General features: G+C 48.1%; 1 protein-coding gene across 5 annotated transcripts in view; it reads right to left on the minus strand.

The window, feature by feature from the left end:
• Window positions 1-14,710, minus strand: part of st18 (ST18 C2H2C-type zinc finger transcription factor) — a 586,894-nt gene that overhangs the window by 377,318 nt on the left and 194,866 nt on the right. For 4 of the 5 annotated variants that reach the window (XM_085992910.1, XM_085992909.1, XM_085992912.1 and 1 more), the window contains exon 2: window positions 14,309-14,441. In XM_085992910.1, the coding sequence (XP_085849036.1) occupies window positions 14,309-14,435 (127 nt within the window). In that variant the 5' untranslated portion in view covers window positions 14,436-14,441. The remainder of the gene's footprint in view (window positions 1-14,308; window positions 14,442-14,710) is intronic. The other variant, XM_085992908.1, reaches the window with a different exon arrangement.

Here is a 14,710-nt window from a genome sequence, read left to right on the forward strand (position 1 = left end):
TCATTGGTTCCCACAAGGACCACAACTTCTGTTTTTTCCCTTTCCCCCTTCAAAATGTTCGGTACCCTCTCAGTGATGTCCTTCGCCCTGGCAACAGGGAGGAAACACACCACGTGGGACTCACGTTGGTGGTTGCAGAAACGCCTGTCTATCCCCCTGACTATGAATCCCCTATGACCACTGCATTTCTACACTTTGCTGTGCCCCCCTGTGCACTCATTTGCCCCATGGTGCCATGGATGTGCTCCAGACTGCACTCACTCAAGGTGTCGTCACCCTCACTAGCATTCAGCACTGAAAACCTGTTTGACCTGTGCCACACTCCCAGAGGATTCCTGAATGTTGGCCTCTTTCTACGCAGCCTGATGGCCACCCACTTACTGTCCTCCTGAACTCTGTAGCTGTGGTGACCACCTCCTGGAATGGGCACGCCAGGAAATTCTAATCCTCCCGTATGCCCTTCAGTGACTCCAGCCACTTCTCAAGCTCAGAAACCCTGAGCTTGGGTTCAAGCAACTGGAGGCACTTCCTGCATACGTGGTTATCCAGGACACATGAAGCTTCCTGGAGTTCCCACAAGGCACAGGAACTATAGGCAATGGGTCTCAGTTGTCCCATCATTTTCCTCAAAAGAAATCCCTTTAGATCTAATCAATTAGTCCGATTATTTATATATTTACAGTTGCCCCTTGGTTTAAAGCACTTAGCACCTCCTTCCCTCTCTGCACTGAATTCCCACTCTCAACAAATTCCCGTTGCCACTCTGTATGACAAGCAGATGCTCCCAGCTCTGTGCACAAAGTCTTGGCACTATTGCTTGTTGTATCGAGATTAATGTTTCACCTAGTCTTTAATATAGAATGCTGTATAAGAGCACACACAAGTAAATATTGTTGCAGGTGCAGCTGAAATTCTTAGCCACTTAGTAATAGAGACAGACAGATGATGGAAATAGGCTGAGTTTGTGAATTTTGACTCAAGGAAGACATGGCTCTTCAGGTGCTTTTGAATTGACAGACAAACCGTCACTTGACACATGTCATCCACTGAAAGGGGATTTAGATACACAACCTAGTTGATACTACTTATAACAATGAAAGAAACCGTCGCAATTGACTTCTGTGTAAACAGCTTCTCACTTCTGTCTAATGATTGTCCTAAAGTCATTCAGTCCATCACATCACAGAAAATAAATAGGCACATTTCATCAGCAGTACAAAACACAATGGGCCCTATTTTGATTTGAGCGGCGAATGAACAGCACCCACCATTTGTTAGACTTGCACTTGCCCATTGACTTTCTATGGGGTTTTGCATGGCAAAAAATCTTTTAAGAATCGCTAACAATAATTGAAGAAAAAAAGAAAGTGTGTCAGGCAGTGGCTCAGTTGATAGCACCCTCACCTCTGAGTCAGAAGGTTGTGGGTTCTCAGTCCCACTCCAGACACTTGAGCATAAAAACTAGGCTGGCACTCCCAGTGCAGTACTGAGGGAATGTTGCACTGTCGAAGGTGCCATCTTTCGGATCAGACATTAAACTGAGGCCCCGTCTGCTCTCTCAGGTGGATGTAAGAGATCTTATGGCACTATTTCAAAGAAGAGCAGGGGAGTTATCCCTGGTGTCCTGGCCAATATTTATCCCTCAAGCAACAGCTCTAAAAAAACAGATTATCTGGTCATTCTCATATTGCTGTTTGTGGGAGCTTGCTGTGCGCAAATTGGCTGCCACATTTCTGAATTACAACAGTGACTGCACTTCAAAAAGTATTTAATTGGCTGTACAGCGCTTTGTGACATCTGGTGGTTGTGAAAGGCGCTATATAAATGCAAGTTTTTCTTTCTTTAAAAAAATCTCCAACAATAATTAAAGGCTGAAGGAATGAGACTCCAAACATGTAAAAGTAAATTTTCAGTGTCAGAGAGCTTGTTTGGCAGTAATTAAGACTTATCACGCCATTAAAAGGTAACTTGGACTGAAATGGACAACCCCTACCTTTCTGAGGCGAGTTTAGTCTATATCTACAACATAAGTACAGCAACTTCACGCCGTTCAATACATTTGAATGGGAAGCCAGACAGCGAGATATCACTTTCGTGCAGCTAACGGAGGAGCAGTGCATCTCAGACAGTAACTTCCAGATTGTCACGTTTAACTGTGCTCTCACTGGAAGTTGCTGTCTAATTTGCATATAATTATGATGAGCGCTGTTAAGCCTCACCGGTATTATCACAGCAAAATCTGGCCCATTAATGCCAAAATATTATTGGGTAATTCCCAAGGGCACCAGTGCCATGTTGAGTAATGTGCACCTTCCTTAAAATTAGGATTATTTGCACAATTGAAATGTTATTGTAGACTGCGCACACAGGAATTTTGCAATGTTCGGAATAGTATCATACATGTGTTTACCAACTATCGAAGATCACCTCATTACTCATTTTCCTGTTCCAATTCTCTCTTCACAATGGAATAGGTAGGGAACATACCAATCAGCAAATAGCAAGTGGGAATTAAACCACAAATCATGAATGTTTAAAAACTACAACTCAAAAATGGACAATCAGCAACAGAAGGACAAGGGCAGCAGGCACATGGGAAAACCATCATCTCCAAGTTCCCCTCCAAGTCACACACCATCCTGACTTGGAAGTATATCGCCCTTCCTTCATCGTCGCTGGGCCAAAATCCTGGAACGCCCTCCCTAACCTAACAGCACTATGGGAGTACCTTCACCAGACGGACTGCAGCAGTTCAAGAAAGCTGTTCACCACCACCTTCTCAAGGGCAATTAAGGATGGGCAATAAATGCTGGCCTTGTCAGCGACACCCTCATCCCATGAATGAATTTTAAAAAGTTGTCAATAAAGAAAATTGTGATCCAATGGAATTGCAAAATATCATATCATAGAATCACAGAAATTTACAGCACAGAAGGAGGCCATTCGACATATTGTGTCTGTGCCGGATCAAAAAGAGCTATCCAGCCTAATCCCACTTTCCAGCTCTTGGTCCGTAGCCTTGTAGGTTATGGCATTTCAAGTGCATATCCAAGTACATTTTAAATGTGATGATCATTTCTGCCTCCACCACCCTTTCAGGCAGTGAGTTCCACACCCCCGCCACCCTCTGGGTGAAAAGAGTTCTCCTTAACTCTCCTCTAATCCTCTACTAATTACTTTAAATCTATGTCCCCTGGTTATTGACCCTTCTGCAAAGGGAAATAGGTCCTTCCTATCCACTCTATCAAGGCCCCTCATAATTTTATACACCACAATCAAGTCTCCCCTCAGCCTCCTCTGTTCCAAAGAAAACAACCCCAGCCTATCCAATCTTTCCTCATAGCTAAAATTCGCCAGTCCTGGCAACACCCTTGTAAATCTCCTTTATATCCTCTCTAGTGCAATCACATCCTTCCTGTAATGTAGTGACCAGAACTGTACACAGTACTCTAGCTGTGGCCTAACTAGTGTTTTATACAGTTCAAGCATAACCTCCCTGCTCTTGTATTCTATGCCTCAGCTAATAAAGGACATAAGAACATAAGAAACAGGAGCAGGAGTAGGCCATTCGGCCCTTCGAGCCTGCTCTGCTATTCAGTAAGATCATGGCTAATCTTCTACCTAAACTCCACTTTCCTGCACTATCCCCATATCCCTTGTTACCCTTAATATTCAAAAATCTATCGATCTCTGCCTTGAATATACTCAACGACTGAGCATCCACAGCTCTCTGGGGTACAGAATTCCAAAGATTCACCACCCTCTGAGTGAAGAAATGCTCCTCATCTCAGCCCTAAATGGCTGACCCCTTATTCTGAGACTGTGACACCTGGTTCTAGACTCCCCAGCCAGGGGAAACATCCTCCCTGCATCTACCCTGTCAAGCCCTGTAAGAATTTTGTGTGTTTCAATGAGATCACCTCTCATTTTTCTAAACTTTAGAGAATATAGGCGTAGTCTGCTCAATCTACTCATAGGACAATCCCCCCATCCCAGGAATCAGTCTGGTGAACTTTCATTGCACTCCCTCTATGACAAGCATATCCTTCCTTAGGTAAGGAGACCAAAACTGTACACAATACTCCAGGTGTGGTCTCATCAAGGCCCTATATCATTGCAGTTAAGATGTCTTTACTCGTACACTCAAATCCTTTTGTAATAAAGGCCAACATACCATTTGTTTTCCTAATTGCTTGCTGTACCTGCATATTAACAGATTCGTGTACAAGGACACCCAGTTCCCTCTGAACACCAACATTTCCCTTTCTCTCACCATTTAAAAAATATTCTGCTTTTCTATTTTTCCAAACAAAGTGGATAACTTCACATTTTTCCACATTATATTCCATTTGTCATGTTCTTGCCCACTCGCTTAACCTGTTTATTTCCCCTTGCATCTTCCTCTTTGCATCCTCCTCACAACTTACATTCCCACCTAGCTTTGTATCATCAGCAAACTTGGATATATTACATTTGGTCCCCTCAATCAAATCATTGATGTAGATTGTAAATAGCTGTGGCACAAGCATTGATCCTTGTGGTATCCTACTAGTTACAGCCTGCCAACCCAAAAATGATCCGTTTATTCCTGCTCTCTGTTTTCTGTCTGTTAACCAATCCTTAATCCATGGTAGTATGTAACCCCCAATCGCATGAGCCCTAATTTTGCTTACTAACCTCTTGTGTGGCACCTTATCGATTCCCTTCTGAAAATCCAAATACACTACATCCACTGGTTCCCCCTTATCTATCCTGCCTGTTACAACCTCAAAAAACTCTAACAGATTTGTCAAACATGATTTCCCTTTCATAAATCTGTGTTGACTCTGCTCAATCTTATTATTACTTTCTAAGTGCCCTGTTACCACATCCTGAATAATAGATACTAGCATTTTCCTTACTACTGATGTCAGGCTAAGGAAAGTATCCCATACGCCTTTTAAACCACCTTATCTACCTGTCCTGCTACCTTCAGGGATCTGTGGACATACACTCCAAGGACCCTCTGTTCCTCTACATTTCTCAGTATCCTACCATTTATTGTTTATTTTTTGAAAATCATTTACATGCCACCTTGACTCTTAACTAAACTGAACGTTTCTTACTGAAAATCCCACCCCTCCAATGTAAATTTACTGCGAATGTAAACCAGGAATAACTGGATTTTTTTTGTAAAACTCTTTAGGATAGTGTTTCCATTTCTTTCCATTAGTTTGATGACCAGATTCCAGCGCAGTCGGCCGAACGAGTGCAAAGATCGCAGAATTTTAAACATTAGTTAGTTATGCCCAAAACCACTTGTGTTCCTGCTTTCTGTGATCTTTTACTCTGGTTCAAGATCAAACCCCACACACAAAACTGGCCACATCCCCAGGTCAAAACTGTGTAATATCGGCGATTGAGCCTGGTCCGGGAAGGCTCTTCAAATTGCGCTCATTTACTTAGGTACACAGGCACCAGTCGGCACTTTTTAAAAGGTTTTTCATATCAAAATATATTTTATTTATTTAGAAACTGACTAGTGCACATCAATGAAACTAGTAATCGGTTCAGTATAGCTTTTTTTAAAGTCACCTTTAGTGATTTTAAATCTGGTTAGTCACAGGTAGAGGACTGGAGAACCTTATTAAAATGCTTAACTTTGCTAATAAACCCATTTTCAGCTGTATTAATAAAACTGCACCAGGTTACCACTCTTACTTAAATACATCAAGGAATACATTTTAATGGAAAGAAATAAACAATTACGTTCCATTACGCTACCAGATTGTGCTGGTTCATGGAAGATTTTACATTTGTGATTATGCTAATGAATTTTAGCAGCATCTTGAACTGTAACCTAACCAGTGCCATTTCAAGCCCAAAAGCGCAATTAGGAAGTTGCACATTTTTTCTGAGATTGCATTGAGAGCAAAAATGTGTGTGCTTTATACTAGCTGACCTCTTCAAATGCAGTCGGCAAATACAGTGGCCTATATTTTAATGGGCAGGAGGGCTGGGAGTGGGGAGGCTATGAAGCTGTTGGGAAACCCGGAAGAAGGGGTTTCCCGATGGCCCTGCCGAATTTAATGGCAGGGCATGAATTGCATGAGGAATCTCTGTTTCCCACCCACAGCCAGCTAGATGGAGAGGCCAGCTGACTGCAGGCGGGTAGGCCTGTGGCACGAGGATGTCGAGAGGAGGGAGGGAGGGATTGCATGGTGACCGGGGGTAGCAAGGGGAGCGCAGGAGAGCTGGAGGGGGTGGGGTGGTTGGCAATGATCAGTGGGCTGGAGGAGCAGGAGGGGAGTGTCAGCAACGGTTGGGGGTTGGAGGAGCAGAGGGCAGTGGGGGTGGGGGCAGGGTTGGCAATGATCGGATGGCCGGAGGATCAGGGAGGCGGGGTTGGCAACGATTGGGGGCCAGAGCGGAATGATCGGGTGCTGGCGGAGCGCGGTGGGCGGGGGGGAGCAGTGAGGAGGGTGAGCATCAGAGGGCTTGTGAGCCAGTGAACAACAGAGGGCCTGAGGAGAGGGAGGGGGACCGGGTGAGCTCGGTGGGCCAGGAGTGTTAAGTCTGTGTGTTATAGTGAGAATTAATACACAGGCCACAAGAGTAAATTTTAACAGGACTTTACTATTCGAAGGTCAGGGCGGAACTACCCAATAAATCATTACACAGCACTTATATAACGGTGTGGTCACCACCGGTATTACAGTATACAGCAGCCAAGATAAAGTCGTGCAACCCTTAAAATAGTTCTCTTAAAGGTGGAACGGTTACATACACTAGTGGAACGGTTACATACACTACAATCCTCCCTTTTTAGCTTAACAGTATATATATTCCCCATTAGACATAACATCATAACATATATACACAACTTCATGTAAAAACAGTTCACAGATTCAGTCTCTGCGGAGGCGCCTCCTGCGCTTCCTGACTCGGTCCGGATAATGCCTCGGTGGTGTAGTAGTTCTCGGTGGTGTAGTAGGTTCTCGTTGCTGGGGTGACTCATCTAATAGTCCTTCACTGGACTTAACAGCTTGAACTTTCGTAACTTCAGAACCAGCATTGCCGACTTCTACAGGCTCGAGTACCTTGGGAAGTTTTTCTACTTCCAGACTGATTTGGCTCAGTTCGGAGGGACCACGTGCGTGACCTGGTAGGGGTGATAATGGTTCAGATGAGTCATCATCTTCTGCTTCTTCTCTATTGTCTTCTATTTCCTCCATCACTTCAGCTTTTGCCTCTGCCATCAATCCCCTGAGTGGCTTATTACCGCTGACACTGCTCACAAAAGGGTGCTCTTTCTTCTTAACTTTCAACTGATCGATGAATTTGACATATTCCCTTTCTTGCTCAGCTTTGATTCATTTGGCCTCATCGCGCAGACGGTTTGTGTGTTCCTGATTCATTTTCTCAATCAGCTGCTTCTGCTGTCTTCCCAGATTCTCCAACTCTGTGTCAAAGAACTTTTTCTTTGCATTCATCTCTTGCTCAAAACGGCGAATCATTTGTTCTAATTGCTGTTGCAGTTTGAAATTGAGTTGAGTTCGAGCCTGGTGTTCCTCAGAAATGTGCATGTCTGTAGACTGGACAGACTCAGAATTCTCTGTCAAACTATGTTGTTGTTGTTCAGTGGAATTCTGTTCTGATACTTTGTTCTCTTCTGAAGCATTTATGCACTCCTTCGTTTTTCCATCATTAGTCTGCAAGTCCATTTTAGACTTGTCTTTTGCACATGGGCTGGTCTTACCATCATCAGTTCCAGAGTCTGAGCTGATTGTCTTCACCGAGTTCTCACTCTCTGCTTTGTCACTGTCACTGCTGCATATGCCCTCATCCAATATTCTGGACAATCGTTCAGGTTTGACATCTTTCTTTTTCCCGGAATCTACCGTTATTGCTTTTAGGGAGTGCCAGTCCATATTTATTTTCCTGATCCACTCCCGTCCCAGAAGTGGTGGACCTCCCTCAGGTAGTACATATATGTCCATTCCTTGGTGTGCTTTGCCCTTGTGTACCACCTTGACTTTTATCTTTCCGATGGGGTATACTCTTTGCCCCGTGTATGTCTGCAACACTATCTCCGTATCCCGTAGGGGAATATGTGTGAATAACCTTTTGTAATCTTGCTTATTCATGACCGTCAATGCCGATCCGGTGTCCAATTCCATCTTCACATGGACTCCTGCTATCTGCAGTGTGACCCAGATAGTTTGTCGGTCAGCTTCCTTACTCACATTGTGAATTCTCAGACTACCCAGTTCCTTGCTGTTGGAGTCTGAATCCGAATTCTGTTCATCCGAACTCTTCTCAGCCACCTTATGTACCTTTCTGCACTTTTCCTGCGGTGACTTTTTGTTGCTGGTCTTCTTTCCTGACCGGCATACTTTAGCTATGTGAACAAGCTTGCCACATTTTCTACATTCCTGGTTTTTAAACCAGCATTGGTTCTGATCGTGTGTTGTCTTTCCACAACGATAACATTTCGTTGTACCCAAAGCCATTTGATCTACGCTGAGTACCACTGCCTTCAGCTGCATTTCCGCAGTGCCTCTCGCTGCGGCTTCGTGCGATGCTGCAAGAGAGACAGCCTTATCAAGTGTAAGATCATTCTCTTCAAGCAACCGCTTTTGTGTCCCTTTTTTCGACAATCCACACACGAATTTGTCTCTCAGTGCCTCTGTCAGATTTTCCCCAAACTGACAGTATTTCGCCAGCTTACGCAGTTCAATTAAATACTCCGCGTTGCTTTCCTCTTTCAGTTGCGTTCTCGCATAAAATTTAAATCGTTCCGCTAACATCAGCGGTGTGGGGTTCAAATGATTCTTCAGGACAGCAACAATATTAGCGAAAGTCTAATCCGCCGGTTTAGCTGGTGGTAGAAGATGCTTCAATAGCCCGTATGTCTTCGCACCCATTGAGTTTAGTAAGGTTAGTGCTTTATCTTCATTTGATATTTTATTTGCCTTACAATATGTCTCTATGCGTTCTACATACGTGGCCCAATCTTCAACATCAGGATCGAAATCGTTGATGTTACCACACTTAGGCATCCTCGCAATCTTCTTGAGAGACAAAAATAAATTTTTCTTCTATTTTTTATTTTTATTTTTTCCAAAATGGCGGTTTCCCGCGCTCGGCTTCTTCCCCCGCCTACGAAAATGGCAGCTTCCCGCGTTTGCCTTTCTCCCCCGCTGGCTGTAATGGCGATTGCCGTATTGCTGCGTTCGCCCTCCCCCGGGGTTTTCAAATTGTGCCTCCCAGCCCCTCTTGCAGTCCGGTCCTTTCCCCCCAGCTGCGGCTGAGTTCTCCGCGGTTTTTTAAAAATTTTCTCCTGCTCCTTACGCTGTCCCGGTCGCTGCGCCTCGCGGCCTCGGTAGCTGCCTGGCCTTTTTCACCGGTCGCGGTCGAGCTCTCTCTCGACGCTGTTGCGTCTCCCAACCCGCTATTTTCTCCCGCGCCTTACGCTGTCCCGGTCGCTGCACCTCACGGCCTCGGTAGCTGCCCGGCCTTTTTCACCGGTCGCGGTCGAGCTCTCTCTCGATGCTGTTGCGTCTCCCAGCCCGCTTGTAGCCCGGTCTCTCACCCCGGCTGCGTTTGTATTCACCACGGCTTCCGTGCCTTACGCTGCCCCAGTCTCAGCGCCTCTGGCCCCGACTTCTGTCCGGCTCTTTTCCCCGGCCGTGGTCGAGTTCTCCGCCCTTATATTCTCCATTCTTCCTTCCCCTATTTCACAGCCAACGTGGCCGACTTGCTGCTCGTCGCTGATCGGCTTACCCACCACCGTGATAGAAGGGATGATCACCGCCTGTTGCTGACGGAAGGCTTCGTGTCAGAATTCTTCCTTTGCTCTGCAGACCCAAGTCTTTTCTCAGCAGAATGATGAGGGCGGATGCCTCTTCTCGACGCCCGTTAAACTGCCTTGGATGTATCTCTGCCACAGGGTAAGATCGTACTCGTCGCCACTGTTAAGTCTGTGTGTTATAGTGAGAATTAATACACAGACCACAAGAGTAAATTTTAACAGGACTTTACTATTCGAAGGTCAGGTCGGAACTACCCAATAAATCATTACACAGCACTTATATAACGGTGTGGTCACCACCGGTATTACAGTATACAGCAGCCAAGATAAAGTAGTGCAACCCTTAAATTAGTTCTCTTAAAGGTGGAACGGTTACATACACTAGTGGAACGGTTACATACACTACAAGGAGCAGCACCACGGAGGGCCAGAGCAGCAGATCAGGGGCCCAGGAGCAGCAGATCGGGGGGCCGGAGCAGCAGATCGGGGGGGCCGGAGCAGCAGATCGGGGGGCCGGAGCAGCAGATCGGGGGGCCAGAGCAGCAGATCGGGGACCAGAGCAGCAGATCGGGGGGGCCGGAGCAGCAGATCGGGGGGCCAGGAGCAGCAGATCGGGGGGCCGGAGCAGCAGATCGGGGGGCCAGGAGCAGCAGATCGGGGGGCCGGAGCAGCAGATCGGGGGGGCCAGGAGCAGCAGATCGGGGGGCCGGAGCAGCAGATCGGGGGGCCAGGAGCAGCAGATCGGGGGGCCGGAGCAGCAGATCGGGGGGCCAGGAGCAGCAGATCGGGGGGCCAGGAGCAGCAGATCGGGGGGCCAGAGCAGCAGATCGGGGGGCCGGAGCAGCAGATCGGGGGGCCGGAGCAGCAGATCGGGGGGCCAGAGCAGCAGATCGGGGGGGCCGGAGCAGCAGATCGGGGGACGGAGCAGCAGATCGGGGGGCCAGGAGCAGCAGATCGGGGGGCCGGAGCAGCAGATCGGGGGGGCCGGAGCAGCAGATCGGGGGGCCGGAGCAGCAGATCGGAGGGCCAGGAGCAGCAGATCGGGGGCCCAGGAGCAGCAGATCGGGGGCCGGAGCAGCAGATCGGGGGGCCAGAGCAGCAGATCGGGGACCAGAGCAGCAGATCAGGGGCCAGGAGCAGCAGATCAGGGGCCAGGAGCAGCACCACGGAGGGCCGAAGCAGCAGATTGGAGGCCCAGGAGCAGCAGATCGGGGGGGGCCAGAGCAGCAGATTGGAGGCCCAGGAGCAGCAGATCGGGGAGGGCCGGAGCAGCATATCGGGGGCCCAGGAGCAGCAGATCGGGGGGGCCAGAGCAGCAGATCGGGGGGGGCCAGAGCAGCAGATCGGGGGGGCCGGAGTAGCAGATCGGGGGGCCAGGAGCAGCAGATCGGGGGCCAGAGCAGCAGATCGGGGGCCGGAGCAGCAGATCGGGGGCCGGAGCAGCAGATCGGGGGCTGGAGCAGCAGATCGGGGGGGGGGCCAGAGCAGCAGATTGGGGGGCCGGAGCAGCAGATCGGGGGCCGGAGCAGCAGATCGGGGGCTGGAGCAGCAGATCGGGGGCCAGGAGCAGCAGATCGGGGGGGCCAGAGCAGCAGATTGGGGGGCCGGAGCAGCAGATCGGGGGCTGGAGCAGCAGATCGGGGGGGGGCCAGAGCAGCAGATCGGGGGGCCGGAGCAGCAGATCGGGGGCCCAGGAGCAGCAGATCGGGGGCCCAGGAGCAGCAGATCGGGGGCCGGAGCAGCAGATCGGGGGCCCAGGAGCAGCAGATCGGGGGGGCCGGAGCAGCAGATCGGGGGCCCAGGAGCAGCAGATCGGGGGGGGCCAGAGCAGCAGATCGGGGGCCGGAGCAGCAGATTGGGGGGGCCTGAGCAGCAGATCGGGGGCTGGAGCAGCAGATCGGGGGCTGGAGCAGCAGATCGGGGGGGCCAGAGCAGCAGATCGGGGGCCGGAGCAGCAGATCGGGGGGGCCAGAGCAGCAGGTCGGGGGGGGGGGCCAGAGCAGCAGATCGGGGGGGCCAGAGCAGCAGATCAGGGGGAGGCCTCGTGGAGGAGATCGGAAGCCACATGGAGGGGGGTCTCCGATCGCAGAGGGTGGGTTAGGCAGGGAGGCTGGATCTAGGAGCTAAGTGTTAAGGCACTTACTTTAGTTGGCGGGTTTCATGAGGCTTGCAAAACCCTGTTAAACACTGATAGATTTAAAATAGAGGTAAAAGCAGAAGCTTCCAGCCTCATTATAATTTTTAAATAGGTGACCCCCCTCCTGAGAGCGGGTTGACTGCAAGCCATCTCCATTAAAACTGGAAGTGGATGGGTTGGAGGCGGGTTCAGGTCAGGACTCAGGCCTGAATTTTAATGGGGAAGGTGCGTTGGGAGCGGGGCTGCTCCAAAGCGGTCGGGAAACCCAGGAAAGCGGGTTTCCCAAAGGGGCATAATTTGCATATGAAACCTTTGTTTCCCACTTGCAGCCAGCCAGAGTGAGAGGCTGGCTGGTTCTGGCTGGGTAGGCCTGTGGCACTAGGCCACAGAGAGGAGGACGGGAGGGATCACGTGGGGCTGGGGGGCGGCCGGAGGAACACGGCGGGGGTTGTCAAAGAGACTTGGGGGCTGGGACCAGCACGGGGGAGGGGGAGGGGCAGGGGTCGATGAGGATCAGGGGCTGGGACCAGCACGAGGAGGGAGGGGGTGGCGGGGCGCAGTCGTGTGAGGATCTGGGGCCAGAGGAGCAGATCTGGGGCTTGAGGAGCTAATCGGGGGCCAGAGGAGCATGGCGGGTGGAGGAGTGGGGGCAGGCAGATGACATCAGAGGATTGGAGGAGCATGGGGATCGTGGGGGTGTGGGTTAGGTAGGGACGCTGGATCCTGGAGGTAAGTGTAAAGGCATTTACCTCCTGGATCCAGCAGTCCTCGCCTTCGATTAGCAAATGCTAAATTCAAAATGGCGCTTAGATCAGAGGCTATCAGCCTCATTATAATATTTAAATGGGAGACCTGCCTCCTGGGAGCGGGTTGGCTGCCCGTCCCCATCCCGCCTTCGTTAAAACTGGAAGTGGGCGGGTTGGAGGCAAGTTCTGGTTGGGATTCAGATTTTTAACACTTCAGCTTCCCACACAACGCCAACCCACCTGTTTTTTTTTAGATTAAAATTCCTCCCAGTAAGTCAAATGAATACATACAGCTGAGGAGAAAACCATCAAGTTGGAATGACTCATAGCTGGTCTTTATACTTTGTAATATTTTCTAAATGATCACGGCAGCTGCCTTTTTTTATTTACGTTTAATAGCTCAACCACAGTTGAATTAGTTACCATCCACAGAAGGTAGATTATGTGCAGCTTTAAGAAGATGTGAATAGGTGCAGTAGCGAATCTGAAGAACGCCATGAAATAAACCATGACATTGCTGGGTCAAAGTTCCTTTACTTGATCTAATTATCAAGGAGGTTGCTCTTTTTAAGGAACAAGAACCAACATGGCTGAATGGGCCAAGCATTTAGTGCCCATTTTGTATGAGTGCTAATCTCCAGCACTGCTGTTCAAATACCACATTATGGGGCAAGGACTTCATTAATATTTTTGAGGCTTTTAAGCCTAGAATATGCCTGGAGTGCAGGCCATCAGTGCCACAGCTGCTTTTCCACGACATTATCCTACACTATGCACAACAGGTGGTCAGCAGGCATCAATGTTCAATGATGCCAGTCCACTGTATCCATGGTGCACCATGGATAACAAGCATTACATTATCAGCCCTGTGCTTTGAAACAAGATGGAGTCTAAGGTCCATCTCAGTTAAGCTGTACTAAATCACTTGCTCAGATCGTGGGGTATATTTTCCAAACAGTGAAGGGCAGGTATGAATGTTTAAGCTGCTTGCATTATATTCCTCCATGGGCTGTTTTTAGTCAGGCATTAACCCATTCAAAACAAAAGGACCAATGCCTGCCTGAGAATAGCACATGGAGGAGTGTGGTACAAGCCCCTTAAATGTTTGTACATGAACTTTGCTGGTCATGAAACATACCGTTACATGAATTGCTCACAGCTATGGCAGACTGGAAATTATTGTTTGTTTAACTATACTGATATTATTAACTGCTAAAAGGTCATTGTAAATTGTGGAGCACAGTGAAGTGTTTAAAATGGTGATCATGCTGGTCAGTAAATATGTACTCCTTATCATGTGAGTTATTTTTTGCTCCAAACTATCCAATCTGGTATCAAATAATTTGTTAGTTTTTCTTCTGATTTTTAGTTTAGCTCAACTTAAAAATGTCCCTCTCTGGCACCGTCTCAGTATTTTAAGGGAATTTCAACAGTCTATAACAAGGATTGTACAACAGAAACTACATTGTGTAAGTGAGCACGATAGTACAGTCCTTGCAAAAGAAAAGCTGGACACCAGCCTATAAACTGAAAATGGGCAAAAGAAAGACAGAGGAGAAAGACAACAGGGAAGTAAGCATGTTAATTATTCCTCCTCTTTATTTAAAAAGCCTTAAAGATGTTTTAAATTACCTTTACCAGAGGACTTGTCTTCCTCCTGTGTGCCCAATGGTTTCTCAGTACTCCTTTGTTTTCTCATGCTGGTCTTGTGATTTTTAACTGCTCTCACCACCACAACGCTCTGTTCCTCGGTCCTCATAGCTGCCTAAAGGGTATCCAAATTGTAATTAATGTTTTTACTTAAACGTTTGCGAAGTTTCTTTATTGTCACAGCTACAATTTGAGATATTTTTTACCCAATGAGATTAAGAATAGCTATGAATCTTAAAACTGAAAATAATGGAAGTTCCTAAAAGTTCAGGAGGGAGAATTTCATGTGAAGAGAAGGGGAAGTAGCTCAATGTTACTCACCACTCTGAACAACCTAAACTGAAGACATGGTAACAGCATTCACTCAGTGGTACTAAAAAGAAT

This window comes from Somniosus microcephalus, chromosome 7 (genome assembly GCF_052327205.1).
Source record: "Somniosus microcephalus isolate GS21.2 chromosome 7, FLI_Smic_1.0, whole genome shotgun sequence".
NCBI lineage: Eukaryota > Metazoa > Chordata > Chondrichthyes > Squaliformes > Somniosidae > Somniosus > Somniosus microcephalus.